General features: G+C 58.9%; 1 protein-coding gene across 2 annotated transcripts in view; it reads left to right on the top strand.

Annotated features, from left to right (window-relative positions):
* FBLN1 (fibulin 1) overlaps positions 1-22,632 on the top strand; it is a 66,207-nt gene extending 43,575 nt beyond the window's left edge. For both annotated transcript variants that reach the window (XM_037049570.1, XM_037049552.1), the window contains 3 exons: positions 2,465-2,607; positions 4,879-5,010; positions 22,040-22,632. In XM_037049570.1, coding sequence (XP_036905465.1) covers positions 2,465-2,607; positions 4,879-5,010; positions 22,040-22,179 — 415 coding nt within the window. In that variant the 3' untranslated portion in view covers positions 22,180-22,632. The remainder of the gene's footprint in view (positions 1-2,464; positions 2,608-4,878; positions 5,011-22,039) is intronic.
* Positions 22,633-23,133: the final 501 nt, after the last annotated feature.

Raw genomic sequence — 23,133 nt, 5'->3', positions numbered from 1 at the left:
TTTATCTTTAGAGGAGAAGGGAAGGAGAGAGGGAGAGGAGGAAACATCAGTGTATGGTTGCCTCTCGTGTGTCCCCTACTGGGAACTGGCCCACAACCCAGGCATCTGCCCCAAATGGGAATCGAACCTCGATCCTTTGGTTCGAAGGCCCGAGCTCACCAGCCAGGGCTAGATGAGGAATTTTTTAAATCCCTGGAAAACATTTACAACTAAACGAGATGACAGGGTACCCCACAAACCCCAAAATACAGCTCATGCCCACCTGTGTGGAGCTGGCATGCATGCGGGAGGAAGGAGTTTAAGGAAACCTCTAAACAGATCACAGACATTCCCTGCAAAGTCTAATAGGCCAATTCGGGGGCAGCAGCTGACACTGGGAGTCATTTTGCTCCCCGCCCCCATGGCCAGTGTGCACAGGGGCTTGCGGGAGGGTTAAAGGGCCACCTGGCCCGTGGGAATTCTTGCAGCTGAACTCCCAGGAGTTCCCTGAAGCTCATGATCTCACATTGCACAAAAGTTGCTGGGAATGAAGTAGGAAACTGAGTGGAGAAGAGACCATGGGGACGATGGAGATAGAAGTCCAGGCAACAGGAATATCAGAAAGCAAGCTGCCAGGAATGACAGATGAGGGAACTCTGCAAAGCTGAAAAACAAAACAAGCAAAAACAAAAAAAAACAACAAAAAACCCTACTATGAACCATGCCTCTTCTTAAAACTGTAGGAAAACTAGTTTCACAGAAAAACATTCAACCGAAAACTATGAAGGTTAAATGTCCTATACAGTTACTGTAAGAAAAGGGACTAGAGAACAGACCGACCTGCCTCTGGGTAATGGCAGAATACCGGAAAGATGCGCTCACAGACGACATTCAAACTGAAACCGATCTAAAAGGGCTAAGAAAATGATCAAAAATGGAAGAAGAATGGAAGTCAGAGTTAGGAAAAAAACTGAGAGATGAAGTGATGAAATAATTTCATATCAAGGCAAAAAGCAATTTCAGAAACAAATAGAAATAAATTGAAAAGGATGATGAATGCAATGGATAGAAACACATCAGATAGTTTAAGTCCTATTTAAGTCCTACTTTACGTTCCTACTGATGTTGAAATCATCATTGGTAACTTCTGGGTGGTGATAGACAGCTAGCTAGCTCGTGATCCTTAAAACTGGTAAATAGGAGGGAAGAATCCAGCATTGACCCTGCTTTTGCTCTGTGAACTATTCTGCCTGGTAACCAGATCACGGAGGAGGGGCAGCATCTTGTTACAGAAGTTGTCCAACCAATAAATGAAACAGAAACAATGGAGCCAGCCTATCAGCGTCCAGCAGTCCCTGATGAATCAGTGGGTCTCAGCTCTGACGGCACAGAAAGGAAGATACCGCGGGCCCCCTGATGGAAGACTTTCTGCCAGCTATCACCTGGCCAAAGGGACCGGGCCTGCCTCTGACAGGGTCTAGGTCAGCGGCCAGTGGGCAGGCAGTGCTCAGGACAGAGGACCCCGCCACACCCCGCCATGGGCACATGCAGGGCCAGCAAGGCCAGGCATGGGGAGCGCTACAGCTTGAATGCTTGTTCCTTAGCAGACAGGTTGTGGAAAATGAGGACAGAGAGGAAACCCGTAATAAAAAATAATTGTAACGGACGAGTCTAAATGATTGTGCCTTGAGATGCACACCTATGTGATAGAAACTATGAAGAAACCTAGGCAGGAGATTGCCGGGAGGCTCGGGGCAGGGGCCGCAGGAGGGTTCGGTGCTGGAGGGGTCAGGCCGGGCCCTGGGAAGAGGCCTCGGGTGCCTGGTGAAGCTCTTTCTTGACCTGAGTGGTAATTATAAAGGCATTTGCCTTATAATACTCAGTTATAGCTTTGTTTTGTGCAGAATTGGCACTTGTACTTTGTTTTATGGTAAAAAGATTTTAAAAGTATGTCTAGCATGAGGCCGAGAACACAGACCTGTAACAAACTGCACCTTTTTTTCCCCTTCCTGTCTGCCAAGTGACCCTGCAGAGTGGACTGCTTTGTGCTGAGCACGGAGTGGGGCACTTTGTGTGGGACCCGCGCAACCCACCTGATGGAGGGCCCCAGGAAGGCAGGGCCCTCGGTGCTCTGGTGCCTGGCACTCCGGGGCACTGGAGCAGACTTGCTGAGCGAGTGAGTGAATGCACGTGTCTGCTGATGTAGAAATGAGCTCAGTTCATACACTCGGCAAATAGCAAAGCCTCCCTTATCCACGGCCAGGCAGACGGAAACTGGGGCGTGTCTCTGGCCTTTGGGTCCTGGTCTAGTTTGCAGGAGGGGCCCTGAGGCATCCTCATGGAGAAGCCAGGCTGCGGACACCACTGGTTTTTCCAGGGAGCCATCCGTGGGCCTAGCCGCCTGCCACTCCTCCAGGGGCCCCGTCTCTGTGGAAGTGCCGGGTCCAACTTTCCCATCCTCCTCCTGTGCTCTGGTTCCTCTCAGGCCCCACCAGGACAAGACAGACACTGTCCGCTGCATCAAGTCCTGTCGCCCCAATGACGTCACCTGCATGCTGGACCCGGTGCACACCATCTCCCACACCGTCGTCTCGCTGTCCACCTTCCGCGAGTTCAGCCGCCCGGAAGGTGAGTGGCGACCCCCGCAGCCTGGCATTGGCTTGTGGGTCCCAAGGGAGGCCCGGCCATGGTCTAGGGAGGCTGCCTGTGAGGAAGCCACTCCTGGGAAAGCTGTGGGTTTGGGAGTTGAAGTGTAGCCCTCTCCTCTTGTCCCCAGACTGTGCGGCACCATTCGGCCCACTCCCGGCCCCGTTCAGGGTCTCTTATGGGTAACAGTCATTCAGCAAGGAGCGATTAAGTGTTGATTCTGTGCCAAGTGCTGGGGAATCTGGAAGGGCCTCCAGGAGGTAGTGACTTTTACTCTGGGGCCTGAGTGATCCACAGGAGGTACTCTAGTGGAAGCGGGGAACAGGGAGAGAGGAGGGTTCCGAGCAGAGCAGAACACATCTGGGAAGGCCTGCAGGTGAGTGGGGAGTGGTGGGCATCTGAGGCACGAAGCCTGGCTTTTCGGGCTGGAGCAGCCGAGGCTTCACGCGACATGAGCTGAAGGATGAGTGTGACCCAGATAGGAATTCACTGCCACCCTGGACGCCCAGGCATAGACGGGTTGGAGGGGTAGACTGGGTGCAGGGAGCCCAGGAGCGCAGGAATCAGCATTCCCATGCCCACCGGGGAGGCCTGCGTCTCAGCACCGTTCACCGTTCAGGGCCGGGGCAGCGTGCCCGCGGTGCCCAGCTGCGGCTGTGACTGGGCCCTGCACTGGGCACCTTGCTTTGGGGGGTGCAGCCCCCATGCCGGCGCTGGTGTGGTCCCCAGCCACCCTTGGCCTCCCTGCAGTCTTCGTCCTTGGCCCTCGGAGGAGGTGGCTGTGGTTCAGTCATTCAGTGAATGCAGGCTGAGCTTCCCGAGTGTCCGGCTCAGGGCCATTTCTGGGACGCAGGGACGAGCAAGGGCCTGTGGGCCTCCCAGGGAAAGGCAGTTCGCAGCATGACTGCGCCCTGGGTTTTCGCGTGGCAGGTCCTGCCAGGGGCACAGGGGCACGAGACAGATGTAAAGCCTGGTCTTGAGGGGTGGTGAGGGCAGGAGAGGCCCCCAAGGATGTGGGTGGCTGAAGGAGCAGGCAGCCGGCCTCCGGCCCTCTGCCTCATCCCGAGGAGGCACAGCCCCTTCGCAGGGCAGGATGGACCTGGGTCGGAGAAGGGTGCCAGCTGGTGTGGTATTTGTCCAAGCAAAATGATGGGTTGTGCCCAACCACAGGCAAATTCTTCCCAGAGCGCGAACAGCCGCCCTGCTGGTCGAAGTCAGTTCTGCAGGGAGCAGGCCGTGGCTAGGAACACCTGTTTGCATTGTGGGCCCAGGAAATCCAGGCCTTGATCTTTGGTGCTGAAAGGACCTGTAGTGGGCACCGGCCAGCTGCCTCCTTCACTTCACAGATGAGGAAACTGAGGCCCAGAGAGAGGATGCCCTGACGATGGAGCAGAGCCAGGGGAGAGTTGGGGCCTTGTGCTCCGGCCCCGGGGCAGCTGCCCTGCTTCCCAAGCCAGGTGGTCTGGGAGCTGGACAAGGCCACCCAACTGCCCAGCCCAGCCCCGCCCCGTCACCGTGCACAGGGGGCCGGCCTGCTCCTTGCACTTCCCGACCTCTCTCCCGTTGTCCCCTCATGCACCTGCCTTCCCTGTCTCTCAGCTTCACGAAGATTCATGGCTAATCACTAGCTACTTCGTGCTGGCCCTGTTGCCCATTAGCTCGTGACCTCAGGAAAGAGCCAAAAATCTCTCCAGGCCTCAGTTTCCCCATTGGTAGGGAGGGGGGACAGGCTATGACCTATGACCCCTCAGGGCCCTTCCACTTCCCCACACGGGGGGTCCTGTTTCCAAGTGAGGGCTCGCTGCCCAGTGGGCAAAGACTCCAAACACTAATGGCACTGGCTTTGGGAGAGCAAAGCGCTCTTCTTCGTGAGTTTGGCCGCAGCGGGGTGGGGCAGGGAGGCAGGAGGCAGGGCTCGGGTGGGACCTGAGGGGCTTCAGCCCCGGATCTTCCTGGACGACAGAGGCCTGGCTGCCCAGTGGGTCGCAGCGCTCAGATGCCAGTCCTTAGAAGCCTTAAGCACTCACGAGTTGCTCGTGATGGGGTCACGTGTTACTCGTGAGCGGTGTGTATAAGTATCCCTCACACGCACAGTGAACTCTGGCTCCGGGCTTAGTTACAGAGCCACCGGGGCAGGTGGAGCTGGTTCTCGGTGCCGGCTCCTCCTGTTGGGCGCTCCGAACCCGAGGGCGCACTGTGGGGGTGGCCAAGCCCCCACTGTGCCCTTACCCACACCGTGCCTCCCCATCTCAGAGATCATCTTTGTCCGGACCATCACGCCAGCGTACCCCGCCAACCACGCTGACATCATCTTCGACATCACGGAAGGGAACCTGCGGGACTCCTTCGACATCATCAAGCGGTACACGGACGGCATGACCGTGGGTGAGTGGCCTGAGGCATCCTCCCAGCCCGCCGTGCCATTCTGGTGGGCAACCCTCTCTGGACCAGCTCAGCTCCCCCAAGTCCCCTGCCTCAATCCGATCCGTGTGCTTCAGGGCTTAGTTACAGAGCGACCGGGGCAGCTGGAGCTGGTTCTCGGTGCAGCACCCCGGGACCTCCAGCACCCCCAGCTGAGCCCGTGCACAGGGGCGCCCAGGTGGCAGAGCCTGTCTGGGACCCCACCTCAGCTGTGCCACCGGCTCTCCTGACAGCCCCCCCCATAAGTGGGTGGGTTAACTAGATCTCTGGGTCTCACAGCCTCGGACTCCGACGAGACCACCCAGGGGAGCGCTGGTCCTGGGGCACCCCGGGGCGCCGTCCTCTACTCACTGGGAGCCACTGTGCCTTGTTCTTGTGGAGCAGGCAAGGCCATGTGGGGAGTCGGGCCCTGAGCTCTGGTCTCACTCCAGAACTGGCTGGCCTTGCCTGTGTCCAGCTGTCCCCTTCTGTGGGTCAGTCTCGTAGACAACCGGGTGTGTGTCGTGGAGTGGGCATTCGCCTAGCCCCTCTGCCGGTGGGGTACACTGGAGCCTCCCCACCCCACCAGTTAGTGCCCTGGGCACACGAGGGAGGACTGGGGAGGGTGACGGCAGTTGCAGGCCTTGGCAGCTGAGTGAGGCCTCGGGTGAGGACGGAGGGGAAAGGCACTGCGTGGGTGAGTCTGGGGAACTGGTTCCCAGTATCTGTCCCGACTGTCCCATTTTACGGAGTTCCAGCTCATGGGGCCTGACGCTTACAGCTGCCATTTTGGGCTTAGATTTAGACTCTGAACATTTTCCAAGAAGCTGAGCGACAAAGGGCTAGTTTCTGTTCTAACCTGGGCCTCTGTTTCCTCATTGTGAGTGGGGGAGGGGAGTGAGCTTCGTGGTCTCCTGGGCCCTGTGGTCTCGCCTGGAAGCGGTGTCCTTGCCATTGGCCCCAGCAGAGCGTTTTACAACGTGGCCTCCAGGTGGCGCTGTTGGATCTCAGAATCAGTCTCTCTGAAGCCCAAACCGCGCTTCCACTGGCAGCTGGAGACAGGGAATCGTTATTCCCGTTGCCAAAGGGCCATTTATAGCAACTTTACAAGCTCTTAAATGGGTTTCCGTGTTGTAAACACGACTGAGTCACTGGGGGACCCCCCGCCCCCAGCCGCCTCCTCCGCTGGTTGGCAGCAGGAATAATTAGTTAATTACAATTAATGCTCCATTACCCACGCTGGGATCCCGAAGGAGGGCGCGCCGTGTGGTTGTTGCCATCGTAAAACATGCAGCTTGCCCTGGAGCCCCTGCCCACTCTGGCCTCAGTTTCCCCCATTATTAGACAAAGAGATCCTCAAGGAGCCTTCAGGCACCTGGGGATGAGGACAGGCAGGAGGGATAGAGTCAGGGTTTGGGCGGGGGTGGGGGGGGGCTGCGAAATGGCTGCCCTGGGGTAATTCACAGCACATGGGACCTAATTCCCGAGCCCCCTGCTCTAGGCCTTGGGCTGGGCCTTGTAGATACAGAGAAATGCGGAGCAGCCCTTGCCTCCAGGGCCCTGCATTCCAGTGGGGGAGAGGTCAGGAAAACAGCGCTGAGCAGGGAGGCGGCAGCAAGTCCCCAGGGCCTGGGCTCTCCTGGGACTGGTTTCCCAGTAGTGTTGGGGCCTTCAGCTCCCAGTTGAGTTCTCCCTGCAGTGACCTAAGCCAGGGGGTTGGGCAGCAGCTGGCCAGGCCCAGGGCAAACCAGCACATTTTTCTAGCAACATCTACACTCTAAACAGAACCAACCTGGGAGGCGCACTTTCTTGGCTTCCCATCCACTGGGGCAGAAAATCCTGGCATGTCAGAGCCTCCTGGCACCCACCTTTGCCAACTCCTTTGTTTGTAGAAGGGGAAACTGAGGCCCAGAGAGTCAAGGGCGTTGGCCAGTCTTCTCGCGTTGACTCGGGGCAGAGTGGGGCCTGAAACAGAGCTCTGGGTGTGAGAAGCGACCACCCCCACATCCTGGGAATGAAATGTGGACAAGGCCACAGGGGCCCAGCGGCTATCTTGTGCTCACTGTGCTCGGTCACACGTGCCCTGGTCCGTGGAATTCTAGACCAGTGCTGCGGGCGGGAGGGCCCTGCTGCCCCTTAGGTGTTTGTCCTGCCTGTCACCTTGCCTCTTCCACATCTCAGTGTGTGTTGGGCGTCGGTAGGGTTCGAAGACGTTGGTACGGTTTGGCTCCTGGTATTTGCCAATGTCACCTTCTAAGGGAAGGACCCAGGCTGGAGGGGCAAGGTTTCCAGGTTTCCAGATGGGCTCTCCACACCTTCTGGCCACTGCCTCATTTCTCCGCCAGGGGTCTCGTCTCTTGGTTTACTAGCCCCGCCTCTTTGCCTCCCCTCTTCTGCCCCAAGCACCTTCCACGTACCCCAGAAGCTTCCAGGCCTGGGGGGCGGGGGGCGGGCTGGCACTGGCCAGCCCTGGGCATGGGTGTGGTGCTGCGTCCAGCGATCGATGGTTCTGCTGCCCTGGACTCAAGCCCAGTGTGAGCCTGGGAACCACCGCCCAGCTCCTGTGTCCGGAGTCTTGCTGGTCCCCACAAATACCTCCAGGGATGGGTGGGGCTCTCTCCCTTGGGCAAAGGAGGGAACTGGGTGAAGGACTTCCCGAGACTGAGCAACTGAAAAACCGCAGACCCATTTCTCATTTCAGGCGACGTCTGAGACAGAAACCCTTTGTCAGAGGAAAGCGGGGGAGAGAGTTCTCAGGGGAGGGGGGCTCCCAGACCATTGAGAAACCTGCGTGTGGCCTCACGCCACCAGAAGCACTCAGGGAGGAACACCTAACTACTCAGGTATTATCTGAATGCCTGCCCGCTCCAGGCCACGCCCTGTGTGGACACTGGGGTCAGGAAGGAAGGCTTCCTGGAAGAGGTGAGGTCTGAGCTGAGTGTCACTGTACATGAAGGAGCAACTCTAAACACTGAATCAGTGCTGGGAGCAGGTGTTTATCGTCACTGCCAGGGGTCACCTCAGTGCACAGATGAGGGAGCAAGGGCCAGAGAGGGCAGAAGGCTGGCCGGAGTCCCCTCTGCTGGGTGCGGGCCGTGGGTAGAGCAGGCCTAGAGCCTGGCTCTCCCACAACGCCTAGGGCTGGCGCCCCCGACACCAGTGCTGGCACCCCCGACACCAGTGCTGGTTGGGCAAAGTTGCTGAGAGCTCAGGTGTCCCAGGGGAAAAAGAGGATACAAGCTGCCAGGCCCTGGTGGCTGCCGTGCTCCCTTCCCCTGAACAATAACAGGAGAAAGGGCCCTAACTTGACTAAGGACCTAAAAGTGCCAGCCGTCCCCCTGCATGTCCTCTGACGACCAAGCCAGAGCAGGGCTGGGGTGGCTCTGGGGCGGGGCAGGGCCTGCTGCCTCTGTCTCCCCGAAGGCCTTTCTGTCACATTCCTCTCCAGCCAGCTGTCGGGGAACATGAAGAATGCGTTTTCAACCTCTGCAAAAACCTGGACTCACGCCCGAGGGATCCTCAGGCCACCTCAAAGGCTCCCTTTCCCCGCTCCAAGCCCTTCATTCCACAGGGTGCCAGCTGTTGGGGGCGTGCTTGGAGAAGGGCCGGGACGGATGGGGGACCCCCAGCTGCCATGGGCACAGGCAGTGGATGACCAGCCATCGGTAACCATGGCCACCCCGGCTGGTCCTGGGTCTCAGCTGTCCGCCACCCTGCCTGCTCACCACGGCTGCTTGGCTCTTTTTCGTAAGGAAGGTGGAAAGATCTACACTGAGGCAGCTTTGCCAGAATTTCAGCAGTGCCAAGCTCTCCCTTAACAGTTAAGGAGTAGTTACATTTATATAGTCCTAAAATTATATTCAGCCCTTGGAGGGAACTGGGAAGCTGACGTGGCCCCCCAATGACAATGAGTTTGACACCCTTGGCCTACAGGGTGAGTGTCGTGTGGGTGGGGACTGTTCCCCATGGGGCACTGACATGCAGTGTGCCCTCGGGCATTTGCTGGAGGCCTCCTCGGCTTGGGCTCAGTGGGCGAGCAGCTTTCGGGGGCCCGCTGACCCCTTCCCAGCAAGGAGGGCCCGTTGGAGTGGTGAGGCTGGGACAACAGCCCTCCTCAGGTCGTGTCCGATTTTCGAGGTAAAACAGCCAGTGTCTGGCCACTAGTGTGTGAATTGAGGGTCGTAGAATTCAGCTGTGTTGGAAGGCGTCCCTTACAAACGACACGTCAAACACGAGCAGCCCCAGCACTCCGGCTGGTTAGCCCCCGTTTGCCCCAAATTAACCTGAAATACTGAAGCGGACTCGCTCCTTGTTCTTCCCAGAGAGAGTGGGTAGTTGTGTTGTTTTAGTCTTTGCAGAATTCACAGGCAGGCACTGCTTTTGTTAAAACAGGGATGAGCACAAAGAACAAATCCGTGTGGCGGGACCTGAGGTGTGAGCTCTGGGCCTCCTGCTGTTCTCGCCAGCCTTTCACTTAAGCTGTGATGTGCCTGCTACGGCCTCAGAGACCTAGAAACAGACGAATCCAGGGTTCGCGTGGCCTCATTCGGCTGTGAGTGGTGGTTTCAGACCCAGCGGCTCCCCGGAGCTTCTCCAGGCCCTGCCTCTCCCTGACTAAGGTCCAGCTGGTGGGGAGGGTCCACAAGGAGCTAACGCTGGCCACACCAGCTCCCCTGTGCCCTGTGGCCAGGCTCGGGCAGGGGGCAGACTCTGGGATGTGGTTAAGGGCGGGCAGGCCTGCAGGGCTCGTCCAGTAACTGGCTCCTGCACTCCGCAGGGCCTCTTAAGCACCTACTAAGTGCTGGGTGAAGAGGCTGCAGTGTCACCCTCTGGGGAGGATGGCAGTCCCCAGAGGGTGACAGGAGAGTGCGTGAGAGGTGGTGCCATGGGTGCAGAGCCGGGGCTGCCCCTGCGGGGGCACATCAGGACAGGCCGCAGAGAGGCGGCGGCACCTGGCAGGCGCCAGTACTGGCCCGGGGAAGCGTGAGTGGACGTTCCAGGACCTTTGCCCTCCCTCTGCATGGTGGCATTTTTGAACCTCCTCTCTGGACCCTGTAGACTTGAACGGGGCTCTTCACTCAGAAGAGGGGGTGGCCTTGAAGCTATGAGGGGCCCCTCCCGCAGGAATCATGGAGGGAGTGCTGGCCTAGGCCTTGAACTTGTGTACCAGTGCAGGTCAGTGGCTCCCAACTGACATCCTGAAGTTCAGACACTAGGTCTCTGTCACTCTCTTCCCTGACCCAGGGACACCCCCAACCCAGTGCCAAGCCAGGCTGGGCGTCGGCTCCTATGGCTGCATGCACCAGCCCTCCTCTGCTCCCTCCCCCGGTCCCCACCGAGTCTTCTGCTTTGCCAGGACGCCGTTGCCCCATCTCCTGCCCTTCGCTGCAGTCCAGAAAATGCTAAGCCCCTGTGGGCCAGGCCCAGGTGGCTGGGGGGCGGGGCTGAGGTCATTGGAAGATGCATCCCACACCCCTGGGAGCTCCCAGCCCAGCACAGAGACAGACACCAACCCTTCTAAACCCGCGTGGACTGTGCTGGACGTGCAGGGGAGAGGCAGCCTAGCCAGTGTCACAGAGCAGTCCAGGAGGGCTTCTTGGAAGAGGTAACATGAGTGTGGGTCTTGACGGCCACATAGGAGTGAGTCAGGGAGAGGCACTCTCAACCCAGGGGTAGCAGGACAAGAGGCAGAGGTGGGAGGGCTCCCCTGGGGCACCAATGAGGGCAAGGGCACAGGCTGGCAGGGCCCTGGGGCTGGAGTCTGCGAGTGAAGAACCCCTTCAAGTCTGCAGGGCCCTGGGGCTGGGAGAAGTGCAGGGCCTGGAAGGCGTCTCACTGACTTGCCTGTGGCCAGGCCGCACCTTCTTGCTCATACATTTGCTAGCAGAGCCGGAGCCCAGGCTGGACAGGGCGCTCTCTGGCCAGGAACCTGCCTTCATCATAACCCACCAATCGGAACAGAAATCCAGATGCCTCTTTGTTCCGTGAACTTGTCCCTGGGAAAGCCCTCAGTCTGCCTTGGCTTGTTCATGGGGGAGGTGGAGGGAGATGAGTGTGAGCATACAGGGTGTGTGTGTAGGGGTGCACACCTGCGTGCGGTGGGTGTGCATGGCAATGAGTGTGTACCTACACGGGGTCTCATTTCTGAAGTGTTTCCTGGTTGCTGGCGTGGAGAAAGGGTAGCCTTATAGTACCGAGACTCGGCCGCAAGTCCCCAGACCGAGGGCCTCCTGGCCCAGGGCCAGGACTGGAGATTTTGCTCTCAGCAACCTTGGGGGTAGATGAGCCACCTGGTGCCCCCATGTGCGTTCACTCACCCCCATGCACAGAGCCCTCGCTGGCTGGCCACGGTTAGATACTCGAGGGTTGCGTGGGACAGGCCCCTGGGCTGGCATCACCGTTCAGAGAAGAAAAACTGAGGGGCTGGCCTGGGGTCCCACAGCCTGCAGGTCGGAGCTGCGGTCGGCAAGCAGGCGCCAAGACCCAAGTCCTTTTGCAGTCACTCCCCAGGCGGCTGTGAAGGCCCCTGGGGCCCCCGGGGAACCCAGGGTCCCTATCCTCAGTTCCAGCCTGAGCCCCGCTGGCCAGGCACGGGGGCAGCCAGGCCTGCGCCCGGTCTGAATGAGTGGACAGTCACAGGGCTGCCTGGCTCCCCTAGAGAGGGTCGCCTATGTTAGGGTTCGGAGGGCTGTGCCCTCATTACCGACTCCAGTTAATGTGATTAGATGCACCCATATTGGACGTGCCTGGCAGAGCCTGGCACACAGCGGGTGTGGGTGATGCCGGTACTAACGGGGCCTGAGCCTTTTCCCTGAAAAGGGACCCGGCAGTTCCCACTGTCTCCCACGCTGCCTGTGCTGAAGGTGTTGTGGAGCCTCGAAATGTGACCAGATCGCCGGCCCCTCTGACAGACGGACAGACGGTCCTTCCCACCCCCCTCTTAGAGGTAACTAAACTCTTCGTTTTGAAGTAATATTCTAAACTTCATCTGTGAGCGTGTTAAGATTTTACTGATTCCTAGAAGGGAAGGCAGAGAGAAAGAGAGGGAGAAAAACATCAGTGTGTGGTTGCCTCTCACACGCCCCCACTGGGGACCTGGCCCACAACCCAGGCGTGTGAGACCTGACTGAGAATCAAACCAGTGACCCTTTGGTTTGCAGGCCGACACTCAGTCCACTGAGCCACACTAGCCAAGACAATTATTCTGTTTCAAGTTTATCAATGACGGTGTCGGCCCTTTTGGAACAAAACATGGCCAAGTCTTCTATGTCTGAAGCCCAAGTACTAAACTTGGAGTAAAACCTTCTGGGCTTGAATCCTGGTTCTCTGCTTCTGGCTGTGTGACCTCAGGTTGGTCACGTAACCTCTCTGAGCTTCTGTTTCCCTTCTCAGTAAAACTGCCAGGTGACGCATGCTGGGTCCCAGGACCCAGAGGGCGTGTGTGTATTGTGACCCAGCTGGGAGGTTGTAGTTTTTTGGGGGGAGGGGGCAGGGTCGGACTAGATAAGTTCCAGTGAGGACTACGGGCGTTGGGAGCTGTTGACAGCTTGGAGCCCCCAAGGGGACAGAGCCGGACCATTGGCCCCAAAGTGGCTCGAGCTCCCTGGGAGCTGTTTAGCAGGCATGCCCTGTGCTGTCTGGCTGGCTTGTCAGGCCCAGCCTGCAGTGGACAGTGGAGCCCATGCCCCCAGGTCCCGTCACCCTTGAATTACCTCAGTCAACAGGGACATCTTGGCTTTCCGCCCCCTGCCAAGCCCTGTGCTGGGTGCTGGTGAACCAACTTATGCCTGAGCCATGGGTCCTGTTCTTTGAAAAGCGGTCTCCCAGCCTCCCTGGGACCCTGAGGCCCTGCCGCCGATCGGGCTGGCTTTCCAGGGAAGGCCCTTCCCGTCAGCATGTCACAGGGACTGGTGACGTGTGTAGTGGGGCCGCTGTGTCCAGCTGAGGACTCTGTGCCGTGAAACTGAGGGGTCTGTTCGCAACGTAGTCTGCATGTGGGGCACAATTGCTCTCCTGGACACGGCAGCCCAGTGCAGGGGCCTGGGAGGGAAGGCACCGGCCTGGCCGTGCCTGTGCCCCCCGCCAGGTCTCCATCCAGCAAAGCACTTGTTGGCCCAGCCCTCTGGCCTCAGGTCCCACAGTCATCCCAGCCAGCAGGGCCCGGATCACCGCTTTAAAATCATTAAGGGGTTAAACCAGCGCTGCTGACCCCACCCCAAAGCCAGATTTGGAGAGCTTGGCCTGGGATCAGTACACACAGTGAACAAGATTCAGAAATTCTACCCAAAAACAACAGCGCGGCCGTCCCTGCCGGGTGATGAGTGACTGCCCATGTCCCGGCTTTCGGGGCAAATCTCAGGGATTAGGCGCTTTCTCTTCTCCGGGAGGCACAGCCCTGTCACCCTGGGGCTGCACCCTGGCCGTCAGCCAAGTGGTTTCCCGGGTGACAGCCCAGTTGCCTCCCGGCCGGGGACGGGCTGCAGCCTGACTTCACCCACAGGCCGTGTCCCTGGGGTGGGGTGGGGGGTGACAGAGGACACGCTTTCTGTGCTCCTGTGCCAGGGCCCCTGGAGCAGAGACGGGGCTGAAGGAGACAGGCCCCATGCTTCGCCCGAGGCGTAGCCACTCTGCAGTGGCAGCCATTTGTCCCTCCAAAGCCCTGTGAGGCCACTCTCAGCCCCCAACTTCAGACACAGAAATTCTCAGAGGTCACCCCACTCGCACAGCCGGTAATAAGCCCCCACCCCCGTACCCGGGCGTCCCGGTTGGACTCAGCAGAGGGCAGGTGCTTTCTGGTGCCCACCGGGCGAGGCACGCCCAGTGGCCTGTGTCTCCCCGTCCAGAGGGTCCCTGGGCATCATCTGTGTTCAGCCAGGGTGACCTCCATGTGACCTGTGACCACCTGTGACCTCCATGCTGCTGTTGGGCACCTTTCGGAAACCCTCTGGTGTCACCGGGCACACCCGTAAATTCCTCTTTGTCAGGAACTGAAGTGTTTTAGCCAAGCAGCAGCAGGGGCACGTTGTGCAAAATTGGGGGTGGGGGGGAATAGAGTGCCGCCTGCGGCCAGGGTGTTGGGCGTTTGCTGAGGGATTCCCAGGTCAGTCTGTGATCCAGGCTGAGGCCCCAGCGCCAGCGACGGTTGGCAACAGGTAGTTGTCCTGCGTCCCTTGCTCTGTGACGGCCGTTCTTCCAACATATTACGTGCGCTCTCAGAGCAACCTGTGGGGGTCTGTCCCCCTTCTCCAGGTGGGAAACTGAGGCACAGGGGCGGTTCCAGGCTCCCATGGCATGACTTGGGAATGCGTGCAGCAGGCCAGGACTGGAGGAGGGGTTCCTGCGGCTGTGACCTTCCCGTGTGACCTTGGGCGGGGCAGAATTCCCCTCTGGGAGGTCTAGCCTGGTTTGGAAATTTCTCTGCGCCTGCATTTCCGAGCCCCTCCCCAACCTCCATCTGGAGATGCAGTTTTTGGTGAAGCTTCGGGGAAGCCCTGGGCCCTGTCCTGGTGAGGGTTCCTAGCACCGCTGCCTGCCTTTGCCGGCCTGTCCTCTGTGTCTGCCATCCCAGGGCCGGCCGAGAGCAGCCTGCACACACAGCCCGGCGCCCAGAGCTGGTGCTCACCATGTGAGTCCAAAGGAGGGCGCTCATTCCGACCGGTGGGTGCAGGATTTGGGGTTCCCTCCCTGCACTCCCCAGCCTTGTGCCCCTTCACCCCTTGGGTCCTTCATCGCCTCTGCTTCTGGCTGTGTGACCTCAGGAAGCGGGCAGAGAGGCCCTGTCGCCCGCACAGCATGGAGCAGGGCCGGTGTCTCTGGCCACCCAGGCCCTCAGTTCTAAGTCCGGTCCAGTGGGCAACACAGGTGCTCCTCCACCCTCCCAGGGCCTCTGCTCATCTGGGGGTGGGGTGGGTGTTGGTGTGAGGGGTGTGCTGAGAAACCGGGTGGAGGGCTGAGTCAAGGTGGGCCTCACCGGCTGGGGGCTGGGGACTGCTTTTCGGCAGAGCCAAAAGGGACCCCGACGTTCGGGAAGGCAGGCTCTGGCTGCAGTGGGAGGGTGCATGGACGGAGGTGCTGAGCCTTCAGGTAGGGTTGGGGAGGCCTGACCTGAGGCGGGGCGGGGTGCGGAGCAGGGAGGGGGTTCCAGAAACTGTTAAAACACAGATTCGTCAGCCTCTAGTTTGGGCCTCAAGGTCGGCACTTGAGGGCTGGAAGATGGGCCCCTCGGAGGAGACTCTGAGCCCTCGGGGATGGGAGAGGGCGTGGGTTTGGGGAAGAGAGGGGCTGGTGGGCGAGCTGCCCACAGTGGGGCGTCTGAAAGGGTTTGGGGCGGGGAGGGACCTCCGCAGTGGGGTGGGTGGGGGCTGATCCAGGCAGGGGACACACACACAGGGAGAGAAGGACTGCACGTCCTCCCGACACGGTCACTGTCTTGGCCACCTCATCTGGCCTCCAACAGCGCCAGTCCCCCTCGGTGAGGCCACGCGGCTCAGTGGAGGGGCAGAGGCCCAGGAGCTGGGTTCAGGGGCTAGTTTGCTGGCTCCCTGGGTTCAGAACTCACTTCACCACGTGTTTCCTCTTCTACGAGCCACGGAGGATGAGGGGGAGCCGAGGGGAAGAGGTGTGGGTGGGAGGAGGCGCCAGAGTAACAAAGCCCCGGGCAGATGTTCCGCGCCAGCTGGGGGAGGGGAGCACTTCGTGCAAAGCTGACACGTTCTGTCTTTCTGCTCAAGGGGACATGCAGGCTTGGGGGCTGACTCCCACCAGCTCCCTGCAGCGGCCCCTGCCCAACTGTCTGGTCTCGCTCCGGGGAGACCTGTACAGGGAGCACATTTATAATAATCAGAAAATATGGATGACGAGTTTCGCCAGAACATGTTGAGTGACAGTTGGTATTTTAAATATGCAGCCCAGATACCTGCCCCCTTCTTCCCAGGCTCCTGCCAGGGTGCCTTTCAGGGTGGGAAGCGGAGTCCAGGTTTCTGGAACTGGGTTCCTTCACCGCCGGTTACTGGCGCGATGACTCCATCAATCCTTGCTGCCACGCGGTGGCTGGGGTTTATGACTTGGCCCAGGGTGGTGTGTCCTGGGTCAAGATCCCCCCACTATCATGCCCCATTGAGAGGCCAGAGGAGGGGCAGTGGGGTGGAGAGCTGGGCTTTGGGGTCAGCCCCTTTTGGGTGGGCTCCGTGCCCCTGTAGCTGTGTGTCTGTTCATTGGCTCCCAGAACCTCCTCACCCGGTGACTGAAGGGGGTCATCTTCCTCACAGGGCGGTGGTGGGCACATGGGGGCCGTCGGCCTTCCTCTCCTCCCTGCTGCGCCCCCCCCCAAACCCTCCCCCACCCCCACGCTGTGTTCTGCTTTGTGAGCACTGACATCGCTGCTCTGTGCTCTCCGTGGTTCACCAGCAAGTCCGGCCCGAGCCGACGGGGGTGGTTCTCTCCATCAGGGAAGACGCCCTGAGATGGGGCACCGGTTTGCTGCTTCCCCACTGGCCATCTTGTTTGAGTTCAGTGGGACCACACGCGCCTCCTCGGAGCTGCAAGGGTCTCCGATCCAGCGCCTTCTCCACATGGGCCCACAGCCACCCTCCTCCCCACCCGTGGCTCTGTGTGGCAGCCCCCGGGCCAGACAGGCCCTCCTGCCTCTCGTCTGTGGCCTTTCCCCCTCCAGGTGGTCAACATCGGAAAACCCAGTGACCTTGGGCTCTTGTCCACTCTCCCCCAACACTTTCATTTCCGGGTGATAATTTTCATCTTATAAAGTAGGGGTGTCAAACTCATTTTCACCGGGGCCACATCAGCCTCGTGGTTGCCTTCACAGGGCCGAATGTATTTTAGGACTGTATAAATGTAACTACCCTTAACTAGGGGCAAGGAGCTCCGTGCTGCCTCTGGGTAGACACGAGGTGGAGGGCCAGCTTCGGCCCGTGGGCCTTGTGTTTGCCACCTGTGTTATAAAGTGCACTTGATGCTTTGAATTTCATCAGCTGTTGGTTGAGCGACCCCTGTGTGTTAGGTACATAGTAGGAGCCAGGACCTACTGTGTTCCAAGAACCAGAAATACAGTGACCAAGAAAGACCATGCCATTGGTCTCTGGCCCACGTTGTGTGGGGAGACATGACAACCACGAGAGCAGTCAGCTCTGTAACCTGATTCCAGGTAGTGTTGGCTTCTGGCTCTTTCTGTGAGGTTAGCACGTGGCTTCCTTACTCTGCCTTTCCAACTCACACCTCTGTCTCTGAGTGAGCAGAGTTCATGTCTGCCGGCACGAGACGGCTCGCGGTCTCTCGCACCCCCATCTCCTCTGTTAAAACCCTCTGACGACTCTGTCCGCGCCATGTCACGGCGTCAACCTGACCAGAGTCCGAGCCAGAGCTTGAGCACAGATGGGGACTTGCACAAGGTCACACAGGTGGCCCATGAGGAACCAACACGGGAGCCCAGGCTGGGACTCCGGGTCCCTTTAGAGGTCACTGATCAGCCCAGTGACTGATTTCCACCCTTTCAAACAACTGATGGGCAGTCAAGGGCAGCCTGGGGCAGCTGCCACTTGGGGACGGCTCCTGGGGCCCAGAGTCCAAGCCGCAGACCCCAGGAGGTGATGGCGCTTCCCCCACTGGCTCCGTGTGCAGGCTCCCAGGTGCCCCACGTGTCGGCTGCAATTTACCCAGCAGAGATGAGACATGAAGGCGAAGTGCCCGAGGGGCCTGCATTTTTCAAAGGAAAAAAAGGGCTTAATTATATCTTTAAGAGGCACAGACACGCCGAGGAATACCAGCGGTGTCTGAGACCCGGAGCAGAAATGCCGATGACGAGGCTTTGGAAGATTAACATGGCTGAACTCGGCTCCGTGGCCTTTTTTCTGGGGGCTCAGGGGCGCTGGGGTGGTAACGGAAATGCCTGCTCCCTTCGTTCTGCATTTTGCTGCCAGAATGGCCCTTCCAGATAAAACTGCCTTCTCTCGGAGCAGCTGCCTGTCCTTCAGGACAGAGTTTCATCTTCCTTCCTCGAGTCGGGGCTCGAGGACAGATGGCCCTTCTTCCTCACTCCTTCCCTTTCTCTCTCCTCTTCTCTTTCTCTGCCTCCATCCCCTCAATAACCATGACAGCGCCCCCATCCCAGGCCTGGGGACGGGACAGAGGTGAGCATGGCGCAGACCCTGCCCCTGGTGTGGGAGCCCACTGGGCAGGTCCCCTGCAATGGGCAGGGGTGATGTGGCACCTGAAGGAGACCGGGTAGCGGGTGACCCAAAGTGGGGTGGCAGGATGGAGTTTCATGGACGAGGGTGTGAGCGGTCCAGCTGGTCCCCAGTGCCTGGCGCTTCGTGCCTGTGGAACCAGGCGGATGGATGGAATCGGCCCCCGCGCAGGCTCTGTGATGATAGTGACCCACTGACGAGCAGCACCACCACCGCCTGCCCACATTTCCTGCACCAGGAGGGCGACGGTGGTTCTGAGAGACCAGTGGTCTGGAGCTGCTGGTGGGGAGGGGCCCGGAGACTGCAGACCCAGGTCTCTGGTTCTGTTCCTCAACCTGGCCTGCCTGGCCCCCCAGGACTAATGCTGGCCGGAACCCTCTTACTTCTGGGGCTCGCACTGATCCTTCCTGCTTCTCAGCTTCGACTTAGTCTTCAAAGTCAAATTAAAAGCCAGTTTCTCCGTAGCAGTGGTTTTCGGATGGTAGGCCAGAAGGATTTGTAAAGTGTGCACCACTGACTGTTGAGTCAGGGGCGCTGACCACTCTTCCCTGAGACAGATAAAACGAGACGGCCAGCGTGACAGCGGCCGTCCTGCGCGAGTGAAGCAGAATACCTACTGTTAGATCAGCAAAAAATGTGTTTTTCGGTGAGCCGCAGAATTTGAATAATTGGTCCTTGTGTGGTGAGAGATAAAAAAGGTTTGAACATTACTGTTCCGTCAAATATTCCTTAGCCCTGCACTTTGCTGCAGGGGTGGGTGGGTGGGAAAGCCACGAAGAAAGAGGGGAGCCAGGAGAAAGCAGGGTTCGGTCAGGGTGGTGGAAGGAGGTGGAATGCAAGCGTGAACCGCCCTGGTCCAGCCAAACCAGAGCTCCGGGAGTGTGGCTGCGCTGAGGTGGCAGTCAGGTCCCCTGAATGTGCATGGCCTGGGAGGAGGGGGTGTCAGCTGGGATTAGAGGCCGAGCTTCAAGTCAGAGGGATGCGAGGCGTGCGCCCCAAGCACCTGCTGTGTGCATGCGTAGGGTTTCTTGTTAGACCCATACAATGTATCTGATTGTTCTGCCTGAATTGTTTTTCTTGTTCAGTGCAAAGGTCCTGCGAAAGCCAGGCCCTGAATGTGACAGGCATCAGAAATCCAGCCTGGTGCCTGCACCGCCCCCTCCAGCGCCCTCTTCGAAGACAGGAGGTGGCCCAGCTTCCTCCTGCCTTCCCTTTGTCTCCCCGCTTTGCCGCCCACAATCTGAACCGTGCGCCCCTGCACCGAGCGTGGCCATCAGGGCGGCTAAACCCTGTGAGCCAGCCTGACATGAAATTTAGACGCCAACGTTCCCTGCACATACAGTCAGAGCTTTCTTTCCACGTGACACCTGACCACCCATCCGGTGGTCTCCCCCCCAGTGTTCAGCCCCCAGGTCCACGTAAACATGCGATGCCTTGCAATATCCAGCGGCCACTTCTGACAGAGGGGAAGGGACCGTCTGGTGTTGGTTTCTGATGTCGAAGGTTGCTGTTTTGAGTCCCTGTTTCAGAGAAAAGGAAATTGAGACTCAGAAAGCTTAAGTCACACTCCTCGGGGGTCACACTGCTGTTCCCTGTCCCCAAGTCGGCAGATGGCACTTTCCCTGTCCTCGGTCCCCACACTGAGCTGGTCATCGACTCCCCCTGTCCACAGCGCCCCCATGCCTGGTGCACAGGTGTGCCCAGAGCACCCGTGAGTTTGAACCATCAATGCCGTTAAAGCTCCCCAGGCAGCGGGGAAGGTTTACGTAAGTGTATGTAGTACAATTATTTTTCTATTTTGTGACATTTATATCTTATACAATAATAGGTAAATTACATATTTTATAAAATAATTTAAACATGTATAAAAATACATAGGTACATATAAAAGTTTATATAAATTTAAAGTACTATATGCTATGTTTGTATTTTTATATAATATCTATTGGGGTTTTTTAAGATTTTATTTTTAGAGAGGGGAATGGAGGGAGAAACATCAGTGTGGGGTTGCCTCTCACGTGCCCCCAACTGGGGACCTGGCCTGCAACCCAGGCATGTGCCCTGACTGGGAATTGAACTGGCAGCCCTTTGGTTTGCAGGCTTGCGCTCAGTCCACTGAGCCACACTGGCCAGGGCTGGTTCGTGTTTATAATCACACCATGTGTGCACACATGGTGTGGTAAGTACGTGCTCCGGTGAACAGGACAATGTGGAGATGAGTATGTGTCCGGCTGCAGGCGTGCCCCCACCCCCCCACCCCCACCCTGCGCTGCTTCTCTGTCCTGAAATAAGTCTCAGCCTGGCCAGCCTCTCACCTCTTTCCTTCAAGGTCCCGCAGCCCCTCTGAGCCCTGGGGTCACAGCCATGCTCTTTTCTGCCCCCAAGACGTGTGAAGTCAGCAGGTAACTGAGGCCACTGAGGTGGTAGGCAGCACTGTCAGCCTCAGACTTGGGGAGAGGAGGAGGTGATGCTGATGGCGGCACAGAGGGCTGGGGCCATGCACCCCAAAGAGGCACCTGTCCCTGCTGGACAATGGGGGGGCCCTGCTGGACAAGGGGGGAGCCCTGCTGGACAAGGCGGGGCACTTATGTAGCTCCTCCGTCGGCTCTGAAACCAGGCCCCTATTGGTTTTCTCTGTGTCCTAGACAACAGCCGCTGGTGCCTGGTGAGGGGTGTGTGGATGCACGTGGAGATTCGGGGGGGGTGCCCAGCACACCTGGGCTCACCTTTGGCAGATGCTGTGGGGCCGTCTGGATCATGCAGTCTAGGGACACAGGGTCCCATGGTGTCACTTGCTGGCTGAGGAACCTGAGGCCCAGAAAGGCTGTAGTCACGCCTTCACCCCAGCCTCCCCCGTCTCAACCCGCACTGCAGCGGCCTGGCCTGGAGAGACAGAGCCGGCCAGGCGGGCCCAGGTCTGGGGAGAATCATGGAGTCTGCTCTGACCACCCAGTCCTGCTCCCCTGTGAGTCTGCAGAGTGCTGGGGGCTTCACCCACTTCTCCTTTGACCCCGCTGAGCTTTGTGTCCCGCACGGTGAGCCCCAGCAGGGGAGGCCACCAGTCATGGTCTGTGCCTGGCCCCCACCCTGGTCCCTGAAGCTTCGCACAGCAGGTTTCTGCTTCCCCGGGACTGGACCCTGTGCTGCCTGGCCAGCCTCTGCGCCCTGGGCCCGACCCACTCGGAACTCTACCGCCCACCTCTTGCTTACCTGTTACCACAAACCCTGCATCATGAGCTCAGGTGTGCCCCTCCACAGAGGTGTGGAGATGAGGGTGCAGGGGTGTGTGCCACTGGGGAACTGGGACTTCTGTGCTTGGATACAGGGGATTCCAGGACCCTGCTGCATCCTCACAATGACAGGGAAGCGAGTCACTCCTGCTTTGCTTCTGCCCAAGGGTCAGAACTGGGCCCAGGAGCAGGAGGAAGGGGGCAGGTGTCTCCTGGGCATCTGCCGCATACAAGGCCCTTTTCTAGGCTCTTAAGTCCTCTGTCGGTGGGGGAGAGGGGGCGTTGAGGAGGAAACCCGGGCTGGGACAGAGTGGAGGCTGTCCGGGACCCCAGAGCCGCCGACTCTGAAGGCCCCACATGGTCCGAGCAGTGCACAACAGGAAGGCCGGTGTGAGCTCACTGTCACTTGTCCCTGGAGGTGGAAGCAGAGCCCAGGGTGACCCCTGAGAGGGACATGCTGGGCAGGGCACTCCAGCGTTTGGCTCAGAGCGGGATCTGATAGGTCTAAGGCCCCTTGTTCTGAAGTTCCTCAAGAGAGAGACTCCCGGATGTGCTGACTCCCACACCCTTCTGCTCTCTCCACAGGAGTCGTGCGCCAGGTGCGGCCCATCGTGGGCCCGTCCCAGGCCTTCCTGAAGCTGGAGATGAGCTACGTGGTCGGGGGTGTGGTGTCCCACCGAAACATCGTCAACGTCCACATCTTTGTCTCCGAGTACTGGTTCTGAGGGCCGGCCCAGGGCACAGCGACGTCATGGCCGCCGCCGACCGCCGCCGACCGAGGCCTGTCCCTGTGTGTGCCGCCCAGATGCGCCTCAACTGTATGCATTCGTTTGTAGTTTTAGGCTGACACGTATTATGCTGGGCCAGATGGATAAGTCTATCGGGTATGTTCTGGTCCTGAGATGATGAGTCCGACTGCACAACCGTTGGGTTGAAAACCCGGCCCATTTTTTCAATGCAAAGGTCACACGTTGCTGCCTTTACTCGGCGTGCGGGTGGGCCTGGCTAAGGACCGGGGAGAAGACGGCACTTTTGGGGGGGCAACTGCTCTCTGAGCCCAGAGAAGACCAGCTTTTGCCCCGATTGTGTGAACTTTGACATTTGGTACCTTTTTTGCCAGTCAGATTCTGTAGGCCCCCTTCTAGGGACACCGCTGCTGTAGACTAGTGGGCGTGATGTGGTGGCTTGAGGGACACTTGGGGGGCGAGTTGGTGTTCTGTCGACACGGCCCCTGTTGGTGAAGACACAGCCCGTTGGGTTTGTGTGTGGCCCCAGCATGTGCGCCCCGGGGTGGGGAGGGGTGTGTTTCTCCACTCCCTGCATCTTTCCTTTCTTATAAGTGCAAAATAAACAGCATTGCGATTCTCCTGATGGCCTGTGCGTGGTGGTCTCTCAAGAAAGGGATCCCCAGAAAAAAAGGGATCCCCAGTAGCAAAGGGCCCGGGAATGTCCCCCGAAGCATTCTCAGAGACCCCCCTGATGCCCAAGGTCCCAGGTGGGGCCTGGCCTGTGTGCTGGAGAAACCGCCCATCCACACCCACGTCCAGCCCTGCTGGGCAAGTCACAGAGATGCGGCTTCTGAGAGTGTCCCCTCCAGAAGTCATTGGAGGGCAATAACGATTCTTTCCAACAGAAGGACGAGACCACCAGTGTGCACTAAGTCCTCAGGCACTGGGCAG

This window comes from Sturnira hondurensis, unplaced genomic scaffold, assembly GCF_014824575.4.
Source record: "Sturnira hondurensis isolate 20B ecotype Veracruz unplaced genomic scaffold, ASM1482457v3 Scaffold0000780, whole genome shotgun sequence".
Taxonomy (NCBI): Eukaryota; Metazoa; Chordata; class Mammalia; order Chiroptera; family Phyllostomidae; genus Sturnira; species Sturnira hondurensis.
This window is presented reverse-complemented; position numbering and strand designations above follow the sequence as displayed.